The sequence below is a fragment of the Haliaeetus albicilla genome, chromosome 8 (assembly GCF_947461875.1).
Source record: "Haliaeetus albicilla chromosome 8, bHalAlb1.1, whole genome shotgun sequence".
Taxonomy (NCBI): Eukaryota; Metazoa; Chordata; class Aves; order Accipitriformes; family Accipitridae; genus Haliaeetus; species Haliaeetus albicilla.
Genome location: NC_091490.1, coordinates 31,835,112 through 31,862,028, shown reverse-complemented (window position 1 = coordinate 31,862,028; position 26,917 = coordinate 31,835,112). Strand labels below are relative to the sequence as shown.

The 26,917-nt window shown below is 40.3% G+C and overlaps 1 protein-coding gene across 1 annotated transcript in view; it reads left to right on the top strand.

Moving 5' to 3' along the window:
* The window catches only part of HMCN1 (hemicentin 1), a 210,070-nt gene that overhangs the window by 164,323 nt on the left and 18,830 nt on the right, over positions 1 to 26,917 (top strand). Inside the window, exons 69-96 of the mRNA XM_069789569.1 lie at positions 341 to 531; positions 1,717 to 1,798; positions 2,596 to 2,732; positions 6,972 to 7,113; positions 8,163 to 8,307; positions 9,190 to 9,317; positions 9,696 to 9,852; positions 10,031 to 10,152; positions 10,355 to 10,519; positions 10,726 to 10,833; positions 11,295 to 11,432; positions 11,602 to 11,736; positions 12,009 to 12,278; positions 12,640 to 12,830; positions 13,206 to 13,419; positions 13,932 to 14,066; positions 14,553 to 14,743; positions 15,485 to 15,566; positions 16,376 to 16,645; positions 17,173 to 17,343; positions 17,549 to 17,719; positions 18,782 to 18,952; positions 20,208 to 20,378; positions 22,052 to 22,222; positions 24,228 to 24,398; positions 24,862 to 25,011; positions 25,343 to 25,480; positions 25,806 to 25,927. Coding sequence (XP_069645670.1) covers positions 341 to 531; positions 1,717 to 1,798; positions 2,596 to 2,732; positions 6,972 to 7,113; positions 8,163 to 8,307; positions 9,190 to 9,317; positions 9,696 to 9,852; positions 10,031 to 10,152; positions 10,355 to 10,519; positions 10,726 to 10,833; positions 11,295 to 11,432; positions 11,602 to 11,736; positions 12,009 to 12,278; positions 12,640 to 12,830; positions 13,206 to 13,419; positions 13,932 to 14,066; positions 14,553 to 14,743; positions 15,485 to 15,566; positions 16,376 to 16,645; positions 17,173 to 17,343; positions 17,549 to 17,719; positions 18,782 to 18,952; positions 20,208 to 20,378; positions 22,052 to 22,222; positions 24,228 to 24,398; positions 24,862 to 25,011; positions 25,343 to 25,480; positions 25,806 to 25,927 — 4,439 coding nt within the window. The remainder of the gene's footprint in view (positions 1 to 340; positions 532 to 1,716; positions 1,799 to 2,595; positions 2,733 to 6,971; positions 7,114 to 8,162; positions 8,308 to 9,189; positions 9,318 to 9,695; positions 9,853 to 10,030; positions 10,153 to 10,354; positions 10,520 to 10,725; positions 10,834 to 11,294; positions 11,433 to 11,601; positions 11,737 to 12,008; positions 12,279 to 12,639; positions 12,831 to 13,205; positions 13,420 to 13,931; positions 14,067 to 14,552; positions 14,744 to 15,484; positions 15,567 to 16,375; positions 16,646 to 17,172; positions 17,344 to 17,548; positions 17,720 to 18,781; positions 18,953 to 20,207; positions 20,379 to 22,051; positions 22,223 to 24,227; positions 24,399 to 24,861; positions 25,012 to 25,342; positions 25,481 to 25,805; positions 25,928 to 26,917) is intronic.

Below are 26,917 nucleotides of genomic sequence, written 5' to 3'. Positions count from 1 at the left end.
AATAACTTTCATTAGTAGAAATTCAGCTTGACAGGATGATAGCACAGCAGATGGCATAGCTGAAGGTACAACAGCTAAAGGGCTAATAAATATATTCACTGATATCTTATAATGTATTTTACCTGGGAATATGAAAACATTTTCAAACTCATAATTCCAACTCATAAAATATGCAAATTAATAGGCAGATGGAATTACGTGAGATACTCAGTGAGTTCATGACACAGTCAGAAATAATACTAATGTAGACTAATTCTGCGAACTCTAACCACAAGGCTGTGTATCATGTTTTATAGACTTTTTGAGCCAATAAAGAATTCGAATGTTTTTCCTTCCACAGAGCCACCTCACATCAATGGTTCAGATGAGCCAGCAGAGCTCTCTGTTGTTGTTAACAACCCTCTTGAACTTCTCTGCATCTCCTCTGGTATTCCAGTCCCCAAAATCTCATGGATGAAGGATGGACGCTCGCTTCTGCAGAATGATAATGTTCATGTCCTAAGAGAAGTCCTTCGAATAACCAGTGCTCAGGTGGAGTGTTTGTTTCAAATAGGCTCAGTTTTGCAAACCCTAGAGGAGTGCACAGAACTGCCTGCTATTAGGACCATCTTAAGAGATGTCCTAAAAAGCCTCTGTAAAATCATCCACCTGCCTTTGTGGTTAGAGAATATATTTTTCAAACCTTGCCTTAGAGTTTCCCATCCAGAACAAGCAGTAGTATTATAGGTTGAGAGTGCCCAAGCACTTCTGCCTCTTCTGAGCATTATTACTCCAAGTTTATTTCAGAGTTCTGTAATTTTTTTATTTATTGGTACTTCTTGTTACAAAGCAGAACAATCAATGCTAGGGACTTGCCTTTTTCTGGGGTTATTTCTGGTTTTAGTCTGTGTCTGTAATCTGTTCTTGTTCATTTCCTACCTATTTGACTCTTGTTACTATCTCTTGCTTTTCTTCTTTTGTGTTTTATAGTTCCTCCTCAGCCTTTTTTCATTTCTTCTCTTTCCATTAGCTTGGATTTTCCTAATATCCATTTGCTTCTCACATATATAAGTTGTAGATTACAGAGAAAACTGCATTTGCAGTCATCTGTGTGCAAGTTAAGAAAAAAAAAATAAAGACAATAGAAAGACTTTCAGATTAATTCAGACAATAAAGGAGTCCAGGGAAAAATAACCTTTAAAAACCTGCTGTACTCAGCCTAAACTAAGGCTGTACTCAGCTGCGGACAGCCAGACTGAAGTTCACCAAACAGAAGTGGGACAGGGCTTGGGACTGATTGCTGCTCGTTTTGTTTATAAAGCAACCGCTCCTTGTCTTTAGAATGAAGAGTTTGTAGGAAGAAGAAAGCATAAAAGTATTAACGAGTCTGTGTGCACAAAAAGATTTCCTTAGTACACAATACCTATAGCCAGTTCCGTCTTTATTGATCACCTGCTGCAAAAAGCATCACAAAAAGAAGGGTTCTTGCTGGAGACACATTATCCAGAGAGATTTTATGGGGTCCTGCAACTCTGAAGCAATCTGTGTACAATTCTACCATGGTAAAATAAAGAAGTTTTCAAGAACTTTATGAATTTATTTCAGGCATTCTTTATTTATTGTGTTTGTGTTCAAGTGCTGCCTGTTACATGTTGTTGTCCATGTTTATATTTCACAGTTTTTCTGAATTATTCCCATATTCTATGGTTTCTGCTGAAGCTGTTTGTGTGTTTCTAGGTGGAGGACACTGGAAGATACACATGTTTGGCATCTAGCCCAGCAGGAGATGATGATAAGGAATATTTAGTAAGAGTGCATGGTAAGTTTAATTTAGGAAAAGAAATTATTCCTTCAAAGCATAAACTGCTAAGGTACATATCAGTATCTCATTTAATAAGTTATATATTACTGAAGAAGAAATATTACGTGTTTTGAGAAAGTGATATTACACCATATGATCAGAATTAACATTTCAGAATAAAGGTAACTATTCTGAACATGATACACAATTAAAAGGGAAACTTCCACCTGATGCAACTGATTTCTATTATAATTCCAAGTCTTATATTTTGAATACCTAGGAAGTTTATAGATACCAGTATTCAGTTGGATTGAGTTTATTGTGCTTACTGAGAAAGAATGTGAAGTATACTGATACCTTTTTCTACTGAAAAACTAAGATGATAATAGATAAGAAATGTACTTAGAAATGAGTACATAAAATGTAATGATAGTAAAGGAAGTATAAATGGGACTTCTTCAGTTCTACAATATGCCTTGGATTTCTTCTTGAAGATTTTAGCTCCCATGTTTATTGATAAACAGTTTACAGAACTTCAGTGATCTCTGCTCTGTCTGGCTTAAATGCTGGTACTCTCACTGAGAAGGGACTTTAATTTCTGTCACAGTAGTTTCCAGTGTATGAATTAGGAAACAGGTTCACCAGTTAAACAAATGTTCTACTTTTCAATACCTGTGTTAAATATATGACAAATTAATGATACTGTAGCTTTGCATTTATTTTAAACTTAAGAGAGAAATTAGAAATTTCCCATGAGTAATTTTAATACTAGCTCATATGTGTGGTGTTTATTTTTTTCTTAATTTTTGTAACAGTTCCTCCTAACATTGCTGGTACCAGTGGTCCACAGGACCTCACCGTGCTGCAGAACAGACAAATTATACTGGAATGCAAGTCAGATGCTGTGCCACCTCCGACAATCTCATGGCTTAAAAATGGAGAACTTCTAGAGGTATAGTGGTTATGTTATTTGAACTAGTCTTTTGCTCCCTTTATTTTTTACACACAGTGCTTGAGGTTTCTTATTCTGCTCACTTGCCCCTTCAGTGCAGTCCAAGTTATGGTGCCTTGAATTCAAGAGAAGCTGAGTAGCCCCAGAACAAATACAGTTAGTCCTAAATGAGTACCTGAAGCTAGCAAGCATGTGAAGTGGCCATCCCGCTGTTACTTGTTCTTTTTTCCTTTAGGGGGATCCCTTGCTCCTCCTGGATCCTCTGAACAATGCTAGAAGCCTTCGGTATACTCCTGAATGGCTTCCCAGGAAAGGTAGCTGAGAAAAGACTACACTATATGTTTCCTTTGGGTATATTATGCATCCTCATATTTTAGTAGTATTTAGAAAGGATTTAAATTATTTACATTGGAAACAAAGAAAAGAGAATGGGTTGCTAATCACCACAGTTTTGTATCAAATGCATCTTTTTCACTCAGAATTCCATGTAGTGTCATGTTAAGGCATCAAGTCTTTGCTGGTTGAGAGACAATTAGCAAGATGAGGATGGTTTATACAGAAATAATTTTTTGCTTCCCATCTTCTTCCTTGGGATCACTGAGAAACCAGGTGCTTTCCAACTGAACAATTTAAGTTCAGTTATTAATTGAACTTAATTAATAATTTTCCCTCAGTTGATCTTTATTCACCCGAAGTTCTGCTTATTTGCTTTCCTTCTGACATGCCATTCCTCAGACTCTTACTCTGTTGTACATTCAGAAGAATGAAATATTAGTGGAAGAAATAGGAGTATGGTGGGTAATTATGTTTTACTATGTGCTGCTAGGGAATGCTACCTTGAATATAGCACAAGAACTAGCTAGAAACAAGTTTAACAGAAACACCTTTCTTCTGAATGATTAATTCTTTAATTGGGTAGTGATTATTTTTATGAAAGCAAGGTTGAACAAGGCTTGGAAGTCAGAGTATGTGAATACTTTTTACCTCAGTCTTCCCTGGAAAGCTTGTGTTTTAAAAGCAGTACTCAATGAAAATAAACCGTGAAAAGAAGCCAGGGTTACAAAATTCACCAGAAAACAAAGCAATAGAGGAACACTATGATAGACATAGGTACTCAGCTGATAACCTGTGAATTAACTTTTGCAATGTTAGTTTTCTTCTTGCCTCATGAATTCATGTCAGTATGTAAGGGCTGAGGCATCTTGGTTGTGTGGTATGGTCAATCCCCTGCCTTTTGATTTATAATAGAGTAGGGAATTTCAATCTCTAGAGTTAGCTCTCCTCCAGCACTAAATTTAAGCTATAAATTTAGTTCAGACATGGCACTTGTAATTTGTTACATGTATTTTAAGTAGCAGACTTGGGTTTATTCTGGTCCCTACCATCCTTTTCATTCTTCAGCTTAGCTTATATAAATATATCCTCCAGATATCAGGAAAACATTAGTGTCCTCCTGAATGCCTGGTTGCTTTCTCAAACTCAAAGAAATGTAACAGCCTACTAATACTAAGCAGGTGAGAAAGAGCTCTCCTTGGGTGTGGAAAGAGAAGTGCTCTGTGACATATCATCTTCCGTATCTTGGAAAAATAGAGGTTTCATGGTGACAAGAGAGAATTGGAGAAAGTCAGGTTCTCACATTGCAGTGTTATTTCAATTTAAATCATCACTGGTTTTTGTGAAACACCCTTGTGGTGGAGGGTGTCATTCCTCCTAGTTTTGTTGTCTTCCACTGTGCAGATTTTGAGGTCTACTCTAGACTTCTGTATGCTTAATGATGTAATTGTGCAGCACCATGATTTTTGGTAGCAGAACTTGTCCCAATCCAATGTCAGGGAAGGTTTCGATATGATCCCAAGAGCGAGATTAAGACACAAACAAGGTCAAATGCCATATACCCAAAAGAGCTTTTATTATCAAAAGTATCAAAAGTAGAAAATAGTAGCGATAGGATAGAATGGAAGAAAAGGCAGAAATCAAACAAGCAGTTGGGATAGAGTTGCAAGGATAGTCACCACCATGGATCCAGCGGCATCCAGTTGGTCCTCAGTCTTCAATTCTTCGGTGGTGGGTGCACACCATGGCTTGTCTCCACGTGTTTTTTATAGGGCATAGTTCGATGATGCATGCACATACGTACTGTTCATGCACTGTTGCGCTGCAAGTTTCGTCTATCACACGACCTTCACATGATCAACACTAGAAACCAGTATCTTACCTCAAAGACTACAGTTTCCGTGAGAATGGTAGTCTCCACATTCCTGCATGCTTCGTCAGCCTGTTTTCTCCCCTGGATGCCTCAATGGCCTGGTAATCATCTTTATGGACAGAGGAGTGTCCTGCTTAAACAGGCCATCCCAGAGACAAATGGCTTGAGATAAATAGTTCACAGTTCAGTCTCTCAGATCAAACAATCCTTGAGATGAATGGCTTGAGATGACAGTCCAGTCTCTCACACTTAACAATCTTTGAGACAAACAGCTCAAGGTAACAATTCAGTTTCTCACAGAACTATAGAAAGATCTAGCCTCTAGCAGCTTTGGAGTCCTTGTACCCTTCATTGATCTGGAAATGCACATTGAGTGTTAAGAAAAGTAGGTAGGAGTGTCTTGACCTAATCTGGCTTTATTTAAACACCAGAAGAATTGCTGAATTTGTATTTTTTCAAAGATGGGTTTTCTGACATACCTTGAGTAGAGCATAAGGATTACATGATAGCTTCATTGCTTGTCTTTTGTCATCTGTATGCTTCTGTGTTTAGAAACCATGGCATAGGCTATGTACTCAACAGTGACATGTGGAAACAGACTCCACAATCAATGAGATTGTAAAGTAGGTATGTTCATTCAGCGCTGGGCGGCACGGGGGGGTAGTCCCACCAAAGTCGTGCGCGCCTGACTCGGCAGTTCGCTTCAAATTTATACAGTCAAGTGTTACATATACATAGAGTTTCACAATACACCTATACATAGGCATGATCTATCCCCGCTTCATATTAAAATTAGTTCCAAAAAGTCACAAGGCTGGTCTTGGCTGGTTCTTGGGGGTTGACTGCTGCTTCTTATCAGGGACTATCTCCTGCCCCAGCCAGCCTCAACAATGCAAACATTCAGCATCACTTCTCATCCTCTTGGGCCATGTCTACCTCTATTGAAATTTCTTTAACTTCACTATAAGCTAGATAATTATTAAACAGTTCCTATCTACATCCATATATCTACTATATCTACTAAGGTTCCTTTGGCTCCCCGTTTCAACAGGAAATACCAGTTATTACTCCAAATCTGACTGTCTATAATTTACTCTGATGGTGAATCATTTCACCTGTGAGGCTCCAGCACTGCTGTTTATTCTGCACTGGTAGACTTGCTGAGTTGGTGCCTAGTATGAGACCAGCATAGTAGGGTACTAGTGCAGAGAAGTGCAGAACCGGAGGAGTTTCACCTATCTGTTGTAGTTGCTATTCTCAGATCTTCTAACCAAAAGAGTAGGTGGGAAAGAATGTCAGCTTTCAATTTTCAATTTTATCTGAAGTGTGGGTAGCACATACTGGAAAAGTTTGAGTTTCTGTTCTTTTTCTACTGTTTTTTTTTAATCCAGTCAGGTTTTTGAAAACTTGTAGTTGATATTACTGTCAGTCATTCATGCAGATATGATGCAGACTGGTTGTGGTAGAAAAGCTTTGACTTCAAATGGCTACCTAGCAGGCACTGTAGAGTCACTGTAGAGCTGAGAAGAGTGGTATCCTCATATTCAGAAATGCTGGCTAGTAAACTTTCTGGCTAGTAAACTTAGTAGGCTAAGTTTATGCTGGCTCCCACCTGATCAAGACTGTGATGTCTGAAGAACAGTGTAGAGAAACTTGTATTTCTTCTGCCTGTAGTGTGCACAGATTTTTCAAAAAAATAAGTAATGTCCATTGTGTGCTATTAGCTGCCCCTTTCTATAAAAATTCAAAAGCTCTTTGGCTATGTAACCTAAAAAAGTTGCCTTTTTCAGGCACAAGTCCCAGTAGGGGTTTCAAGGGGGAACCATTAAGCAATGACAATTTTTTAAAACATTGTTTACCCTATGATCTTCATGGAAGTAAACAAAGTTAAGCCAGCAATGAATTAAGTCCCTGGTTTGTCTTTGGCCTTCTTTCATGGCTTTTATTACTCTGCAATGAAAGAATGCTCTATCTTCATAAAGAGAACAATGGTAAAGTTAAATTTGTCAAACTCTCTCTCTCTTTCACCTTAGGGAACTCCTCGAGTTCGAATCCTATCCAATGGGCGATACCTGCAGATCAATAATGCTGACCTCAGCGATACAGCAAGCTATACATGTGTGGCAAGTAATATCGCAGGAAAAATGACCAGGGAGTTCGTGCTGACAGTACATGGTAAAATCATGGATCCAGTCTTGTGCATTTTGATCTTTGGATGGTATTTCTGCAGGAGTTCAAATGGCAAGAAAGAAGCATTAGTAGTCTCTTTCTAGCCACGTGTTGGCCACTTAGGCTGTGTCTAAACTGTTGGGACCATGTGTATTACCTCATGTGTGCCACCATCTGAGTCAACAGTTGTCCCCCACACTAAAGGACCTGTTGGGGACTCGCCACAGCTCACTCTCCATCTCTCTGTGCTTCCTGCTAATGGAAGGTGCTGTGTATCTAGCCATCATCCTGATACGGAGTCACGATACATCCAGAACGAACACCCAGATCCAGGACTGAGAAATGGTCTTGGACGAATTCAGATAAATTCTTAAAAGCATTTGACTGGCACCTTGGGGGACTAGGTTTCATAGCTAGCTTGGCCACCAGTTTTGCAAGTTACTTGAAAACTGTGGCTGCTTCTCTGCACCTGTAAGCATGAGATAGTAGGAAGGTAGGGCTTGAAGGGCTCTATGCATCTCCATACTTGTCCTGTACTACCATAGGCCTGAATTTAATTTTAAACCTATTTATTTTCTCACCTCTAGTCTGATGAGAAACTATTCTATTCTCACACCTGGGTGATGATAAGAAACTTTTTTCCTATTTCTGTTCTGTTCACAGCCCAGTCATGTGTACCTGCATTACAGCGACTGTCCTTACTGGTCCAATTAAAAGTCTTTTTTCTCCTTAATTTGTAATTAGGAAGCAAGGATATCACCACAGCCTTATTTCACTGAATTAAATATGCTGAAATCGCTTCCTGTTTTAGCTATAGGATAACCTTTGCAGTAACTTGCAAAGATGATCTTTACAATGCATTTCAGACAAACTTTCTTTTTCATTCCCTACTGCATCATGGCAATTATCATGCACTACACAACATAGTAAGAAACTTGTTTCTGTCTTTGCAGTGATCCCCATACCTGTTACTGCATCTGTTTTCATGTGTTTAGTTTCAATCATTGCAGCATAAAGTTTTTTTCTCTATATCATCAGCAATTCTCCCTTTACAGTGGCTCCTACAATCCAAAGCAGTCCTCAGACTGCTGTTGTGCATCTAAATGCTTCTGCTGTTCTGGAGTGTGTTGCAAAAGGAGTACCAACCCCGAGAATTACATGGAGGAAGGATGGGGCTATTTTTACTGGAAACAATACGAGGTATTGTCCAGTAGTCAGCATAAATATTCTTCATTGTTTTTTAAGAATGTATTATTAATTGCAGAAAGCTTAATTAGACCTCTGATTTGTAAATTAGTTTTGTTTTCACAGGTCAGAACTAATATTTGTACTATCATCTTGTAGACCCAAATGTGGAAAATATGGTGATAGAAACAGTAATACAAAGAAGTTGTTCTACAGAAAAGTAGTGGTACCAAGGGTTTCATGCTTTTATTACAAAGGACAAAAAACTCCTTTGACAACCAAATGTAGTAATAATTCTTCCGATATTAAAGATTTTGAACAGTAAATGTGAAAGAACTTTATTTTTTTTTATATATATGGAGTTTTGGGATGAAGCCAAGTAATTTCATGCAGACCAAAAGCTACTTGAGTGTACTCTGTAGTTTCTAATATATAAAACTTTCTATATGTGTTCTAGTATCAACTTTTATTACAGTGAATGGTTTCTGTCTTCTGATTGTTTTAAGGGGAAGTAGTTTTGCATTTTCTAGAACTGAGCAAATGCTAAAGAATTCAGTTATATTTCAAAGAAAAAAGAAAATGTACAAGCATTAATTAGAGTTTTTTAAGGTTAAAAGAGAAACCATAAAAAAGGGCTTTTGGATATCTTCTGCAAATCTGGCATCATTTATGTGGAAATCACTATGTCAGCTAGATTTCATAATTTCTCTGGAAAATGGATGTGCTGGGACAGAGTGAAGTCAGAATAAGAGTAATAAATGAGAAAACTCTATGTGCCCAAATTAGGACACCATGTGTTCAGGCTATTTGTTGTGGACCCTGAGTCATCTTTTCCTTCTGTACTACCAGGATAGCCTATGGTTGGATAGTAGAAAAAAATATATGGCTTTGTTTCAGATATTCCATGTTAGAGGATGGATCTCTACACATCCACTCAGCACACATTACTGATACAGGAAGATACGTGTGCATGGCAACCAATACAGCTGGCACTGAACGCAAACGAATTGATCTGCAGGTTCTTGGTAAGAGTTTTGGTTTTAGATAAATATATGTGTTTTTACAAGTCTGAAGTCCAGTTACATCATATTTCTTGTTCTGCCGGATCCAATTTTAAATTTAGCCCCTTTTGAGCTGCTCTGGTTAAAAAAACAGGGAAGAAATTTATGGCCTTAGGAATACAACCCAAACATTTATGACAAGAAAATATTTATTCCCGGTGCACTGGAACTAGAAAGACTTGACACACCCCATGCTACATGTTTACTACTGTCAAGTTACTCTTTATAAAAATCAAGTAAATGTCTTCAGGCAGTTCAGCTCTATATATATATAGGTATGAGAGGGGTGTGGGGGCATATGTATATAATTATTCTGAATAATTAGGCTTTGTTTGTCCTTAGTTCCTCCAACTATTGCTCCTGGACATACGAATATTACAGTTACTGTAAATGTGCAGACCACTTTGCCTTGTGAAACCACTGGAATTCCCAGACCAGAAATTAGCTGGAAAAAGAATGGGCATCTGCTTAGTGTTGACCAGAACCAGAATACATACAGGTGAGAGCTGTTTTCTTTTCACCATGGGTTTAAAGTTTTCAAGGATGATTTTGGCACTTTAAAAATCTAGCCATGCTTAAATGTAATCTTGTATAGCCAGCAAATTCAGTGGTCTGATTACCTGAGAAGAAAAGAAGTATTTCAATGGCTTTTACTTTCTTCTCTTTTCTTTGTTCAGACTTCTATCTTCAGGTTCCTTAGTAATCATTTCTCCCACTGTGGATGACACTGCTGTCTATGAGTGCTTTGTGTCAAATGATGCAGGAGAAGATCAAAGAGCAGTTGAGCTCACTGTTCAAGGTAGAGGGGATATTGCTATTACATGTGTATGGCACCCAGAATTTCTTTGGGGCATTCTAATGTTGAGATGAGATTTTTATATCATTCTTTTATGATACTGATATCCATAAGTCTCTGGTATTCCCAAAAAAGATAAGTTATTTCCAAGAATTCATAAAAATGAAAATGGGCAAGTAACCTTTACACTGATCTTCATTTTTAGTGCCCCCATCTATAGCAGATGAAGCCACAGACCTTTTGGTAACAAAGCTGTCTCCAGTAGTAATTTCCTGCACCACATCAGGGGTTCCTGTCCCCTCAGTTCATTGGACCAAAAATGGCATAAAGTTGCTTCCCAGAGGAGATGGCTACAGAATTCTCTCTTCAGGTACTGTGCGTGACGAGCTCAGCCACAGAAAATCAGTGAAAGGGTGTAATTGTACACGTCTAGAAGTAAATAATTCCCCCCCCCCCACCCCTTCTCCAATTCCTTAGAATAAAAATATAGACCTCTTTAGATGGATGCTGTAAGACAGTTTTACTGTGAATACAGGATACTGCTGTATGTTCTAATGCACTCTCTCTCTGCTGCAGGTGCTATTGAAATACCTGCTGCTCAGCTAGCACACGCGGGACGGTACACCTGTGTGGCCTGGAACGCAGCTGGCTCAGCTCACAGACATGCCACTCTTCATGTTCAGGGTAGGATGGGAAGCTGAAGCGGAAGTGCATTCTGTCAGTAAACGTCGCCCTTTAAATACATACGTATGCTGCAGAGCAATGGTGAGGCCAGAGTGGACCATCACAAGTAGTGTCTTGCTTAGCTGAATTGTCTTGTGGGTACACTGATTATTTACAAAGTCACTACTCATGCAAAGTTACAACTCTGGTACTTTGGATAGAGCCCCCCAGTCCATGCTGCTGTAATTTATTTTTTTAAGGTTTTTGTTTCTTTGCTTTTTGGTAAGTTAAAATGTATCTGTGATGGCAAATTGCATGAAGCAAGGCTGTGTTCTGTACCTATACTCATGCTGAGCATGTTGTTATATTTAAAAGCACTTTCACTGAGCTCTCTGTAAGGTTGGCAGAATGCAGCCATTGCTAATATAGCCTTCTCAGACTCTCAGGTTATGCAATTTTAGTATCTTCCGTATTTTCCACAGAACCACCAGTTATCGAAACTCAGCCAGGAGTGCTGGATGTCATTGTGAACAATCCCATTCTACTACCATGTGAAGCGACGGGTACACCTCGACCCGTAATAACATGGCAAAAGGAGGGCATCAATATAATCACAACAGGTATCCTCTTAAAGCCTGTAACTCCAGCCTACTTGCTGTAACTCAGAAGCTTATTTTCTCTTTTTGGAACGTTCAAACTTAGATATAAGGAACCCATTCGTTTAAAAAACCAAACAAAAATAAAACACACACACACAGAAGTGTCATACTTTGCTTATATTTGTTCTAGGCAACGGTTATATGGTTCTTCCAAGTGGCAGTTTACAGATTGCAAAATCAACTGTTGAAGATGCTGGCACTTATACGTGTGTTGCTCAAAATCCAGCTGGCACTGCTCTGGGGAAGATCAAATTGAAAGTTCAAGGTAAATTATCTTTTAAACTCCTGTAGTGATTTACAGCAAGAAATTTGTGCATGCTTTCTGCTGGTGAAAAGACATTTCTGAGCAATAGAAATGGATCTAATGCTTTCCTATTTGATGTAATGCTGAATAGAGCCCAGGAGGTTTATTCCGTTTAGTTGTCTGTCTACTTTAGGATCAAAGTATGCTTTTAGTATTATTTTCACTAAGAACTGAAGCGTTCCATGCTTCTTACAACGTCTAATTCTTTTAAAAATTTTCTTAATTCTTTTCAGTTCCTCCTGTTATCAAGTCCCACCTCAAGAAATATGTTGTTCCTGTTGATCAATCTGTCACTCTGCAATGTGAGGCTGAAGGCTACCCTGGGCCAGAGATCAGTTGGCATAAAGATGGACAGCAACTAATGGAGTCCATTAGAAGAAGAAGTCTTAGCACTGGTGCTCTGCAGATTGTGTTTGTACAGCCTGGTGACGCTGGCCGTTACACATGCATAGCGGCAAACCTGGCAGGGTCCAGCACTTCTAGCATGGAACTCGCTGTGCACAGTAAGTGGGACTGTACGGAAACAATGTATGTTATCACAGCACGAACATACGGAGGGTAAGGAGCTAGGATGTAAGGGAGAAGTTCAGGAAAATTGTGCTACTTAATGGGTGAGTTTTATTTGGCTGTATTATAAGCCAGTTGGTTGAACTTAGGAAGAATATTACATTTCCTTAACTTGGTTTATACTTCGTTACAAGTATTTCACACATTTCTCTGGCATGCTTAATGGTGGTCATTGATGGAGACAAGAAACAATACAGAAGATCCAGGCAATGGTTTCTTTAGTCCAGTATTGTATGCTTTTACAGTAGTTCTTGGATAATACATGGAGGTAAATCTTTTTAATAAACGCTCTCACAGTTCCACCCAAGATTCACAGCACGGATGTGCAGTACACAGTCACGGAGGACTCCCAGGCTGTTCTGTCCTGTGTGGCTGAGGGGATTCCAACACCAACAATAAACTGGAAGAAGGACAATATGCTGTTAACACAGTCAGTAGGAAAATACCGGGCTGTGCCAGATGGAGACCTCATTTTGGACAATGTTGTTGTAAGTTCCCTAAATCTAAGCTATGACTTGACAGGTTTAGCAGTAATAAGACCCTGCTTCTCTTAGTTTTCACCCACTTCTGGATTAGTCTTTGTTTTATTTTGTTTTCTTGTTCTTAATGTTCCAGAGTCTTTATAAATGTTTCATTATCCTTTGAGGAGTAAAATATCTGTGAAGAATTTGTAGTGATAAATTCTCAGGAAGGGCAAAAAGAAGTGTAGGTCATCTTTCAAATTTAGAGGAAGTGAAAGTGTTCAGATGAGCATTTCTGCTGTATGCTTGCTCCAAACCTTTTGAGATTCTCTTATTGTTACAGGTGGTAGCATTTTATAGGATGTATGACAGCTGAAATTTCCCCAACATGCTTTCTTTCAGCCTGAAGATTCTGGTAGTTACACCTGTATTGCTAACAATGCTGCTGGAGAAGACACACACACTGTCACCCTGATAGTTCATGTACTTCCAGCTTTTACTGAACTGCCTGGAGATATAGCTTTGACTAAAGGAGAACAGCTCAGATTAACTTGCAAAGCAACTGGGATACCTGTACCCAAAATAACATGGACCTTTAACAACAACATCATTCCGGGTGGGTAACACTGGGTCTTACTGGGCGTTCTGCTCTAGAGTTGTTTTCCCCCACATAGCATTGCAATTAGTTTAGGATAAGGAAGGAAAAATAATCTAGAGGGAACAAACTTGTTAGGGAGTGCTTGTGTGGGGAATATCTTCAGTATTATGCAATCACATCATTAAATTGCCTCTGAAACAAAGCTGTAAGGAAGATAATTAAGAAGTTGTTCCTCTTCTGTCACCAATAGTGTAACGCATTAAGAACATTCAGTGTCTGATGATATTTACTCAGCATCCAACAACTCAAAATTAAGGGACTACTTAAATGAATACATGCATGTGGGCAAATGTCACAGCAGTGACTTTTCTGTGCGTTTCTGAGGTGTCTCAGAAATGAAATGGCACAGTGCCATTGAGCTGTGTTGTTGAATAGCACTCTAATTCAAACAATCTTACAACATCCCAGTCACTGAGATGTATACGATTAAGATCATTGAAGTAACCCTTTACTGTGTGTTCTCCCTTCAGCACAATATGATGATGTAAATGGACACAGTGAACTTGTTATTGAAAGAGTATCTAAAGATGACTCTGGTACCTATGTATGTACAGCAGAAAACACAGTTGGCTCAATCAAAGCTATTGGTTTTGTGTACGTCAAAGGTATGTAAAATAACAGTAGTTGTGGTCACTATTGGACAGTTTCACACAGCCATCTGTTTTGATAGTAGAATCATAGAGTCATAGAATGGTTTGGGTTGGAAGGGACCTTAAAGATCATCTAGTTCCACCCCCCTGCCATGGGCAGGGACACCTTGCACTAGACCAGGTTGCTCCAAGCCTCATCCAACCTGGCCTTGAACACTTCCAGGGAGGGGGCATCCACAACCTTTCTAGGCAACTTGTTCCAGTGAATTGCCACCCTCACAGTGAAGAATTTTCTCCTAATAACTAATCTAAATCTACCTTCTTTCAGTTTAAAAGTTACCCCTAGTATTTGTTACCTTGTGTATGGCTAAATGGAAAAAAATTGAAACAGATTGAAATTCACACTTCAGAAAGTCAGAGATGAATGATGCCTACCAGCAATTTCATTAAGGGCATTTTATTTTGACTCTGCTATTTCTCTGCCATCACTTGGTTTTTCAGAGCCTCCGGTCTTCAAAGGGGATTACCACTCTAGCCGAATTGAGCCCTTGGGTGGCAATGCTATATTGAATTGTGAAGTCAGAGGAGATCCACCTCCAACCATCCAGTGGAGCAAAAAAGGAGTTGGTGTTCCGATTAGCAACAGGATCCAACAGCTTAACAATGGTTCTCTTGCTATCTACGGCACTGTAGTGAGTCACTGGTCTGTTATGAGGTGTTTCTGCATTGTACTTGATTAATAAAGGTATTCCAGATTGTATTACTTTGAAAGAGTGAGGCTAGACATTTAATCCACTTTTGCTTTTACCTTTAACAAATGTTGTTTTAATTCAGACTAGAATTAGACTCAAATTACTGTGACAAAAAAAAAACAAACGGGGGGGGGGGGGGGGCTATTGTTCTCTTTAATTGTCAGAAAGACTGAATCTACATACTAATCACTGGTGTGCGAAATCCTGGTCATGCCCAATTAAATGGGACTTTTGCTTTTGACCTTAAAAGAGCCTGGGTTCTACCCAGTCAAATCAGCTGAAAAACAATTGTGTTCTCCACATGCAAACTTCTTAGCATCTAAATTCCTAACATGAATGGCAAGACCCATCTTATCCCTATAAACCAATGCCTGTATTTTGGAATGGGGTTAAAAACAGCAGCTCCCTTCAGTTCATTTAAATAAAAAAAAAAATTATCCTCAGGATTAAGGAGTTGAAGGAAATAAAAAATGGATTAGTAACAGTAAAAATAATTTACAATATCAGCTTAATGTTAATAAAAACAAAATGTTGGGATACCCTAGAATCTAACTGGGTGCCTCTTAAGATCCAGTGCATGCCATGTGTTGCAGAAAATTCACCTGCAGGAGATGCACTGTTAACTGAAACCTTCATTACATGTTGACAGGTTATATGACTATTTGGTTTTCATTTCTTTAGAATGAAGATGCTGGTGACTACAAGTGCGTGGCTACCAATGATGCTGGTGTGGTGGAACGCAGTCTGACGCTAACACTCCAGAGTAAGACTGAAAGTGATAAGTTTAATGCTGCTAGATTGGAGCGATAACCTACCTTTGGATAGGTGTATGTAGTGCCCATTGAAGTTTTGGAGGTTGGGTAGTGCACTGTAGGTTAAGATTCATCTCATCTTTCATCATTAATATTTAAGAGTCTAGTCTAAGCTAGTGATTAAGGTCAAAGATGAGAAGCATATAGAGGGTGATTCAGCCTCATCTTAGAAACCAACTTAGAATGGGGTGAATCACCTTCTGAAAGGGCCTGTTTCTCTTAGTTGACTTGAGAGGATGTCTTTACAACTGGACTAAACTAGACTTTTAACTTTTAAATTAAGTCACTTATGTGAGATTAATCCCAGCTTTCACTGACAGTATTTTATTTTTGGCAGAAATTATATTTTAGAATTATTTTTTTCACTAGTGGTAGAATTTCTGAACATCCCTTTCCTATTACAGCCTTAAGCAGTATGGATCTGTGACTTATGTCTCAGTTGCCTCTGGACATGATTAATAGCATCTTCCTGCAGGTTTTATGAAAAACAACACATTTTAGCAATAAAGACGACTGTGTGCTCATATAGTCAAGCCTCAATCCCCACTTTGGTTCTCAGATTGCTACATATTAAAAAAAGCCTATTGTTGTCATTTTAACTTGCATATATTTTGACAGTGGAAGATCAACAATAATAATTTTAGTCAAAGTAAACTGACTTAAGAATTTTTTGCCCCCGTTCTGACCAGATCTTTAATATTCAATACAATGAAAAAAACGTAGCCATGTGCTATTGCCTAAAGAAACCTTTCTCTTTCAGGTCCTCCAGTCATTACTGTTGAACCTGTAGAGACAGTTATTGAAGCTGGTGCCACAGCAATGCTGAACTGCCAGGCAAATGGAGAGCCTCCTCCAACCATCAAATGGTCCCGCCAAGGTCATCCAGTTGTGAGCGATGAGAGAGTGACTGTTCTGTCTAACGGCTCCTTGCGTATTGTTGCAGCACAGAAGGAAGATACGTCTGAATATGAGTGTGTAGCAAGGAATCTAATGGGATCTGTTCTTGTTAGAGTACCACTGACTGTCCAGGGTAGGTTCACAAAATATAGGACTGTGACTATTAAACTGGTAGATTACAGCATTAATTGAGATTAATTATGATCAAGATTGTATCTTATTCATATATGATGGATAAGAGATTTTATCTTATCTTCCATATATGCATTAAGTATATGTTAAGCCTAATCTGCGATGTCAGTGGGTTTGTTCCATGAAATTTGTTCCATTATGCTCATCCAGCTGTGTGAGACAGATGAGTGTGAAGGAGTGAGAGACATAAATAACAATGAAAGGGTCTTGAAGTAGATCCCATTCTCAGAACACATAACTTAATTGTACCTCTAAAGAAAAGCATTTAGGAGCATAAGCAGTAACTATTTCAGAGCAGCTGAAGTATTCTCTGAACTGTAGTAAGATATTTCTGCAGTAATGAAGATGTGAAGGGAGTTTGATTTCCAAGTATGGCTTATGAAGTGCATTTTTCACTTTGCTGTATCAATTTAGGAGTGTTATAAGCACAAGCACGTTACAAATAGAGCATAATTTTTCTCACTGCAGTGCACGGTGGATTTTCTGATTGGCTTGAATGGCGAGCTTGCAGTGTAACTTGTGGTCAAGGTGTTCAGGAGCGAGTCCGTCAGTGCAACAACCCTCTTCCAGCAAATGGTGGAAGGAGGTGTGAGGGGCCCGATACAGACATACGCAGCTGCCACAATAAGCCGTGTCCAGGTATTTCTTTAACGAATTGATACTTTTAATGTACCTTATGTTAAGTGCCCTAACAGTGAACCGTTATCACCACGGATCTTCGTGACATAGTAGTTTTTCTAAGAAGTTAGAATTCGTTTTTACTTCTGTGGAAAGGAAGAGGAAATCTCAATAAATACCTTGAAAATATTTTTTAATTAAAACTGTGGGGTTTTCTGTTTCTTAGTGGATGGCAACTGGTCGGAGTGGGGGCTGTGGGAAGAGTGTTCAAAGAGTTGTGGACAAGGCAACAGGACCAGAACCAGAACCTGCAGTAACCCGCTAACTCAGCATGGTGGGAAGCCCTGTGATGGCAGTGCTGTGGATTCAGTCATGTGTAATATTAGGCCTTGCCCAGGTAAGAGAAGATTTGGTTAGAATTAGTTGCATAAGGGGCTTTCTGTAGAGATTCCCCCCCCAAACGCAAATTCTCTCAGCTTGTTTCAGATTATTAAATTATAAAAGAATTAAATGCTGAATTTTTTTATATTAACATTGCTTGTAATGTATCGAATGGCAGTAGTTCTTGGAAACTGAAGTCACAAAAGTAAGTGCAAGGAAAATTTTCAGCAATTTCTCTTCCCCCCACCCCAATAAAAATGTTAATTTTGTATTTTCATGTTTTTCAGTGTTTGTTACCCATATGCTCACTCACTACTCTGTCATGCAAAGCCAATTAAAATGAAAAAGAAAAAAACTAAAAAAACATGTAAAACATAATAGTTAATAATTTAAGACATTATCAGTATGTTTTTCTCTGTTGTTTTAATTTTCAGCAACATCTTTCTCATAACTAACTGAATGTTCAGGTTTCCTTCCTGTCTTAGTAGTACTTCCTGCATTTGACAGGTTGTAGTTTATTCATAACCCTTCACTGCTGGCATGTTTCCTTCTATACAATTTTTACGGTATTGATTTTTCCCTTTTTCGCTGGCTTTGCTACCACTGCAATGCTAAATGTTCATCCACCATCGAGAGATTAATTTCTCTAGATCTTGGCAACAAAATCAGTTCTGGCTCCTGCTTATTGCTAGCCAATGAAGCTGTGTGCCAGCTTTTAGCCAGCATGCCCCTTCCCCTGCTGAGACCTTCAGCCTAGCACAGGACAGTCAGAGCCAAAAACTTATGAAAACACCAGATCTGATCAATCAGAACTGATTCAGTTCTGTTGTTCCAAGATTGTAGTGAGGTGAAGTGATGTATTCAGAAAACAAAAAGGAAAGAATTGATCTCTCTTCTGGAAACTGTTGATTCATTTTAGCTGTTGTTCAAGGCAAAGGTTTTTTCAAGGGCTTATTCAGAATATTTCATTTATTGATATTGAACAATGTAGCTTTTTTGCCTTAGGCTGTGGAGCTGTAATTTCATGTTAAAGCAGCTGTATAATTGAAACAGTTTTATAGCTGTGCTGCCTTTGCAGTTGATGGTGATTGGAGTTCTTGGCTGCCATGGGGTCCTTGCAGCGAGACTTGCGGGAAAGGTACTCAGACACGACTGAGGCTCTGCAATAACCCTCCTCCCTCCCATGATGGATCATACTGTGAGGGGTCTGATGCACAGATGCAGGTTTGCAACAAGAGACGCTGCCCAGGTAAGATGCATTGGACACAAAGAGAACAATGACAAACTTGTCATTTCCTTTCCAAATTCTACTTTATATTGAAAGCTTTCCAGTTCTAAAAGTGTAGTCCCTGAAAAAAACCTCATTTAAACCTTTTGTTTTCACTGGCCCCTGTCACTATCTTTAGCATCCCTTTATAGACCTAACACATGGGATTTCTTCTCCTATCCTTGCCTCTCTTCCTTTACCCTGCCACTGTGCGAAAGCAGCATTTTAAATCCTTGGCAGTTAAATTACAGGTTTCCTAAACATTTCTTTTTTAAAATTTTCCTAGGTTCTGTTATTCATTTATCCTTTTCTTCCACATTTCAATGAGTCCTTCATGACTGGATAGGAAAACTCAAGTTTTTGAAATCTGACCTCTGTATCTGGCTGAGTGCAGGGGTAACAAAGGGAAATTTCATGAAATGGAATGTGCAGCAGTTCAGACTAGATCCTTCTGGCTTCACACTCCATTTTGCACATGCCAGATCCTAAGCTGAGTCCCCACTGTAACTGTCAACTGGTAGAAGAGAGAACTGACCCTGCAGTAGTCAAGCAACTGAGGGCTAAATGTTGCACATTTCTCTGGCTTGATGGGCTGCTGATGAGGATGCTATTGCTTACAGCTAGTTTGTGACTGATCAGCCTCTTCTCAGCCACCAACTCAAGTGCTCACATGGATATACCTGTTTTTAACAGTTTGCATCACCACATCTTGGGAGATCAAGGGCCATACTATTCAACTGCTCAAACCTGGCTCACATGAGATAATTTAGTAATAACTCCTATAAACAGCTGAGCCAGTAAATCAAAGGTTGATTAGGAAGGCGGGGGGAGAAGGTGGTGATGGTTACATCTTCAGACAGTGCAGCTGCAACTAGACTGGGTTTTGGGGATGGCACTAGTACCAGCCATCTGCCCAGTGTGGTAATTTCAGGGACTACTTTTTATATGGTTTGACTTGCTTACAGATACCTAGAAATATCAGACTCACTGAGCTTGAGGACTGAGTGATCCCTGACCGTGATTCTGGTCAGGCTTACAGGTAATTTAAAAGACACGTCACGCTTTTCTCCAGTTTCACTCCTGGGAATCCCTGTGTAGAAATCCCTGTGTAGCTTAGATGTTCTACAGAGAGAGTCAGTAACATCCTACAGTCAGTTTTACCCTGATGTAACACTAATTTGCTTTGTTATTTCTAATGTCAGAGACTAACTGTACCATGCTATGCCTTTCTTGCCAGTGGATGGGAAGTGGGCCACGTGGAGCAGCTGGAGTGCCTGCACTGTGTCCTGTGGAGGAGGCAGCAGGCAGAGAACGCGCCACTGCTCAGACCCAGCCCCACAGTTTGGGGGCCACAAATGTGAAGGCAATGACATGCAAATGGATTTTTGCAACAGTGATCCTTGTCCGAGTAAGTGCTTTGGGTCAGGCTGCTTGTCCACTGACTGGGTTTGTATGTATGCACGAGAGGAAGGAAGCCCTCCACCAATCACACACTCCCACAGAAATCAGAGGGTCTGAACACAGGCAAGTGGTATTAGCTGCCTGGCAAGAGTGAAAGCATCTCTTCATCAGTCAGCGTGACTGGGGCATTTTAAATATTAACTGTTAGGAGCACAAACCAGTAGCAGCTGGTTCATAAGGTCCTGCCAGACTGTCAGAGGTCACGCACCTATCTGTGGTGGATTAACCCTGGCTGGATGCCAGGTGCCCACCAAAGCTATTCTATCACTCCCCGCCCATCAGCTGGACAGGGGAGAGAAAGAATATAACAAAGGGCTCGTGGGTCGAGATAAGGACAGGGAGAGATCGTTCACCAATTACTGTCATGGGCAAAACAGACTCAACTTGGGGAAAATTAACTCAATTTATTGCCAATCAACCAGAGCAGGGTAATGAGAAATAAAACCAAATCTCAAAACACCTTCCCTCCACCCCTCCCTTCTTCCTGGGCACAGCTTCACTCCCAAATTCTCTACCTACCCCCCCAGCGGCGCAGGGGGTCGGGGAATGGGGGCTGGGGTCAGTTCATCACACGTTATTTCTGCCACTTCATCCTCTTCAGGGGCAGGATTCATCACATTCTTCCCCTGCTCCATCGTGGGGTCTCTCCCATGGGAGACAGTCCTCCACAAACTTCTCCAACGTAGGTCCTTCCCATGGGCTGCAGTTCTTCACGAACTGCTCCAGCATGGGTCCTTTCCACGGGGCCACAGGTCCTGCCAGAAAACCTGCTCCAGCGCAGGCTTCCCATGGGGTCACAGCCTCCTTCGGGAACCCACCTGCTCCGGCGTGGGGTCCTCCCCGGGCTGCAGGTGGATATCTGCTCCACTGTGGACCTCCATGGACTGCAGGGGGACAGCCTGCCTCACCATGGTCTTCCCCACGGGCTGCAGGGGAATCTCTGCTCCAGCGCCTGGAGCACCTCCTCCCCCTCCTTCTTCACTGACCTGGGGGTCTGCAGGGTTGTTTCCCCTACATGTTCTCACTCCTCTCTCCAGCTGCGGTTTCTGTGTGCCCTGCAACTTTTTTTCCTTCTTAAATCTGTTATCACAGAGGCGCTACCATTATTGCTGATTGGCTCGGCCTTGGCCGGCGGCAGGTCCGTCTTGGAGCCGGCTGGTATTGGCTCTGTCAGACACAGGGGAAGCTTCCAGCAGCTTCTCACAGAAGCCATCTCTGTAACCTCCCCACTACCAAAACCTTGGCACACAAACCCAATACATTTCAATTATGTCCCCTCCTGTGGTGGCAGCAGTGTTAAAACTGTCCTGTCAGAAAGTACCACAAAGTGATCCTCTCATATCTCACAGTAAAGTGTAGTGACTCATTTGGTTAATAATATGTGTTGCATACTTTTCCTACGACTGACAGTGTTCTGGAGTTGGTTAATACGCTCTGAGAAATCACAGAATGCTGGACAAGATAACTTCCTTAGATCTTTAATTGTCTGGGGGTTTATTTTTATTTTGGGAAAAGAAATTTAAAAGTTACTCTCCAATAGAAGTACTTTCCTAGCTTGACTGTCTGGTTTTAAGTATCTGTTATTAAGAGGAAGACATAAAATCTGACTTATTTTTACAGTTCATGGCAACTGGGGCCCATGGAGTAGTTGGGGAACTTGTAGCCGAACGTGCAACGGAGGCCAGATGAGGCGATACCGGACCTGTGACAATCCTCGTCCTGCCAGCGGTGGAAGGGCATGTGCAGGGGCTGACATGCAGATCCAGAGATGCAGCACTGAACTGTGCCCTGGTGAGTGCTCAGACTAACAGAGAAATTAAATGCAGCTTTCCCTGGAAGACTTCAGGGTATACATAACGTATGTGAGATTTTCATAATATGAAAGGAATGTAGGACATTCCTGTAATTACTTAAAATTTCATACAATCTAATGATCCACTCTCACTTTTTCTTTAAATGACTGTCACCTTACAAGGATTTCCCCCTTTACATGTTAGATTTTCCCCAAATGAGGTGGACTAATTCAAAAGAGGAAATAGCATATGAAAATCTCTCCTACACCTAATAATTCTACTTAGTTTTTACAGTAAATACAGTTTATGAGGCTCTCAGTGAACTCTCATAATGTATTCCAGGAGCAGGGAAAAATGCTCAGCTCTAATGCTGTAAAATGATAATCAAAGCAGTTAATTGATTTATTGACAATACATAACTAAGGGGCAATCAATGAACTTACACATTCAGGATCAGTATCAGTGATATGGAAGATAAACCACAATGCTAGAGACTTACTAAACACCTACAAATTTCTCAACACCCTTCTATAACTCATCCCAGAAAGGGAGGAGGAGGATGATTATTATTATTATAGTATTATTAATTCTAATATAATAAAAAAATAAATCATTAAATCCCTCCTCTATGCACACCCCTTTACACACCCTCCTCCTGTGGGAGATGCACAACTTTATGTGCACCTGTGCCACATGCATGCTGACCTACCTGCTGGTAACAAAGCCCCTGATGAGGCCACATCCGCACACCCCAGGTGTGGGCCCCTGCTTGCTGTACCCCATAGCATCAGCCCCTGCAAGCTGGATGCCAGCTGCTCGTGGCATGCGAGGACAATTCTCCATCAGGTCTCAATGGAGGTTACAGTGTCAAGTTCGGTCTGACTGTTCCGTGTTTACCCTCCTCTTGCTTGGGTTTATCCTGCCCAATCACAAAATTTCATGCTGCTTTTATAATTCTTTTCAGTTCCCTTGTTACTGTTATTTTGGCTAATGGTTGTCTTAAGCAAAGTTTTAATTGATACTTTCCTCTTACCATTGCTAGTTTTGGGCAAGTATTGTATCAGATCAGGCATTTCGGATTACTCTGTTCAATGTCCAGTCATGGTCCTATTGTATCACCTGTTGTTACCGAGGCTGTGCAGACTCCCACACGTGTAGTTCAAGCCAACTCTGATTGACCTCTTGTAGAGTGTTTGGCTAGATAGAACATGTGTTCCTTATTTGCAAGATTTATGTTTTGTTTGGTTTCTTGTACTCTTCCATCAGTTTTATACCCATGCAACCTCAGATATTTTCTCTGTAGGAGTAAAAGCACTCAAAGCTCTAGACAGACAGGTTGTCTCTAGTGATAGGCTACCAAAAAGTATGACAGGAGATTCTGAACATTGACAGCTGTTCTTTATCAACTGGTTTGTGATGGGTCTGCATACATGTGACAATGTTTTTTCAGTTTTGAAATCGGTTTCTGTGGAGCCTGATGCTTTCAGGTAACAGATGCAGAGACTGGCAGGGGGCATCTCTGCAGAACCTCCTGGGGGGTGTGGCTGGCAGAAATCCCAAACACCAGCTGAGCAAATTACCTGCACACTGGACCTCTGTGTGCCACCCTTAGGGAGGACTTGCATGATTGTGTGGAGTGACACATGTAGTTTATACCGTACAAAGCTTCCCTCGTCAGCCATGAAGTGGTACCTCTTCAACATGACTTAGGGAAGAATTTTATGTAGCTCTTGTTAAATCCCCAGCCGTTATACTGGAAACATCCCCTGGAGGAGACTCCTTGTTTCCGGTACAGCTGATAGACAAACAAAATTTTGAAGGTGGTGTGTTTCTGAGGGGAGAAGTGTTCATGCCTGCCCATTAAGGTGTTTTTGTCATCCTTTGAGCTATTTCTTTTCTTTAACACGTTGGTTCCATCAAAAAGGAATGACACTAAAGCATCACCGGTGCAGCCTGACACCTTTAAAATGAAAAGTCGCTTTCTTCATTCTTTGTATCTTCAGTGGATGGAAACTGGGGGCAGTGGCAAACATGGAGCCAGTGCTCTTCCTCTTGTGGAGGAGGAGAGCAGACCCGAATACGCCTGTGCAGCAGTCCAGCCCCGTTAAATCATGGACGTCCTTGTCCTGGAGACTCCTCCCAAATATCCAGGTGTAACACCCAAGCATGTCCTGGTGAGTTAATTTACAGCCTGCACGCAATGACAACATAGTGAAAGCCTGTGGCACTCCTGATTTGACCAGTACTCTCCCATGTCTTGGCCAGTTGACCAAGTAATTTAATTTTTTTGGCTTAAATCTCTCCCGCAACTTCAGCTGGATACATTTTTTGTTAACCTGCTACATAGCACTAGAGTATGCTGTTAAACAATTGTTGCTTTTCAGACAGGGGTGAGTGCCTAAGGCGATTCCCATGTTACTGTGCATGTATCTCAGACCACATATGTACAGCATCCTGTTATTTGCAGGTTGTGAGCTTTACTTTTGCAAATAAAGTAGTAATATATGCAGAAGTATCCTTACTTCTTAAAATGCTGGACAATATTTCTAAATTTTCTCTCCCCCAAAATATCAGACCATAAGAGTTTTCACATGGGCCTTTTTTTTTTTTCCTTTCTCCCTTCCCTCTCCTGCACAGGTGGGCCTTCACGTGCCAAAGGCAGCATCATTGGAAACATTAATGATATTGAATTTGGAATTGCTTTCCTGAATACCACAATAACAGACAGTCCTGATTCTGAAACTAGAGTAATACAAGCAAAGATTACAAATGTCCCTCGGAGCCTTGGTAGGCTTTTTATTACTTTTTATCACCTTTTTCCTTGACCCAGGCTGAATTCTGTGCAATGCCAGTTTTCAGCACTTCATGTCATTAAGTGTCACTGAAGAAACTAATCTAAACTTTCCATAGACAGAGAGAGGAAAAGGGAATCTTCAATATTTACTTCTAGTACATTGATATTTGTAAAATGGTTCCTCTGAATATAGCAATATCTATTTTTGCTGGTTTAGATCTTAAGGGTTACACTACTGTTAGGTCTTCATATTTAACTCCTACAGATGTGGGTCACGTGATGTTAGGAAAAAAGCTCTCCAATGTTATGTTGCATTTCTTTCAGGTCCAGCGATGAGAAAGCTTGTTTCTATACTCAGCCCAGTTTATTGGACAACTGCAAAAGAAATTGGAGAAGCAATGAATGGTTTTACGCTCACTGATGCAGTCTTCAAGAGAGAAACTCAAGTGGAGTTTGCCACTGGTTCGTTACCTGTGATATACCATCTCTTTCTGTTTCCAATAAGCTTGACAGATACTGTAGTTCTTAAAAAATAGCACAATAACTGTTGCTGAATTTTGAGTCTTGTGCTTACACCAATATTTCTGAATGGCTATGGCTTTCTGAGGCTTAAATACAGCTTTTAGAGCTGTGATTTGAAAAATGTGAAGTTTATTATAGGCAGGGTACACCTTATAAAAATGAGTATAAAATAACTGCTCAAGGGATCCCAGTTCAGATACTGTGTGGCTAACATGAGTCTCTGGTTAAGATGTTTTATAAATCAATGTGCTGTTAAAATTCATAGGTGAGGTTCTGCGAATGACTCATATTGCCCGGGGCTTGGATTCGGATGGAGCCTTGCTGCTGGATGTTGTTGTGAGTGGCCACGTGCTGCAGCTCCAGTCAGTAGCTGATGTTGATGTGAAGGTAAAGCTGCTCGAGATACCACCCCCTTCTCTCATTGATACATGCTTCATCTCTCATCTATATTCAAGCAGTAGACACTAAGGCCTGAAAACTGTTTTATAGTATGTGACTTATTCTATGCCTGGTTTAACTGACAGATGTTCACATTGCCTTTAAAAACAAGAACTTGTCATTGGGAAGATAGTACGGGTCACCCAAGGTTTTTCGATGTTAGAAGGAAGTGTTGAGAAGTGTCTTTGGGGCTAGTTATCACAGGCAGGCATGTCAGGTGTTGCTTTCAATAGAGCTATAAAGGTGCATCTTAAACCTGCCTGACATTTTGCCTTCCCTGAGGATGACACCAGCTCTCTTATACCATGGCACCTTGCAAAAATTTCTCAATATTACTGTTGATTCATTTGCAGCTACAATTACATGTAGTCTGGCAGAGAAACATTCCTGTGGCTGATGAAGTTGCAAAGACAGGGGATTAACAGATTCTGAATTGGATTGCAACACAGGGTGTGGTGTTATCGTGCACACTGTCATGATGCTGTTAATGATGTGCTCCTTTCTCTGCTATAGCATCAAAACTTTCTCTTGTGGAGATATCTATTATGGTAAACAGTCCTATTATGCAATTCATCTGAAATGTTTTGCAGAATTTGCTTTTTCAAAGAATGACACTTCTCTATGACCTTTTTCAGGAATGATTAGAGAGGGCAGTTTGCATGATTGTATGGCAAAAGGTTATAATCTCGCTACTGAATTGCTCTGCCTGTTGGTTCTTGGAGATACTCTCTACTGCTCCTAGTAAGATAGCTTCTATCACTGACGTTGTACTCCTGATAGAAAGATGGAGTTCAAAGGAACTGTTTTTCTAGCTTTTTGGTTTAGTATATCACATGACAAACATTTTGCTTAATACAATATGTGGTATTAAAGTTTTGGTTTAAAACCAGGTGCTTGATAATTTGTTTTACTGTACAAGAAAGAATATTCTTTACCATT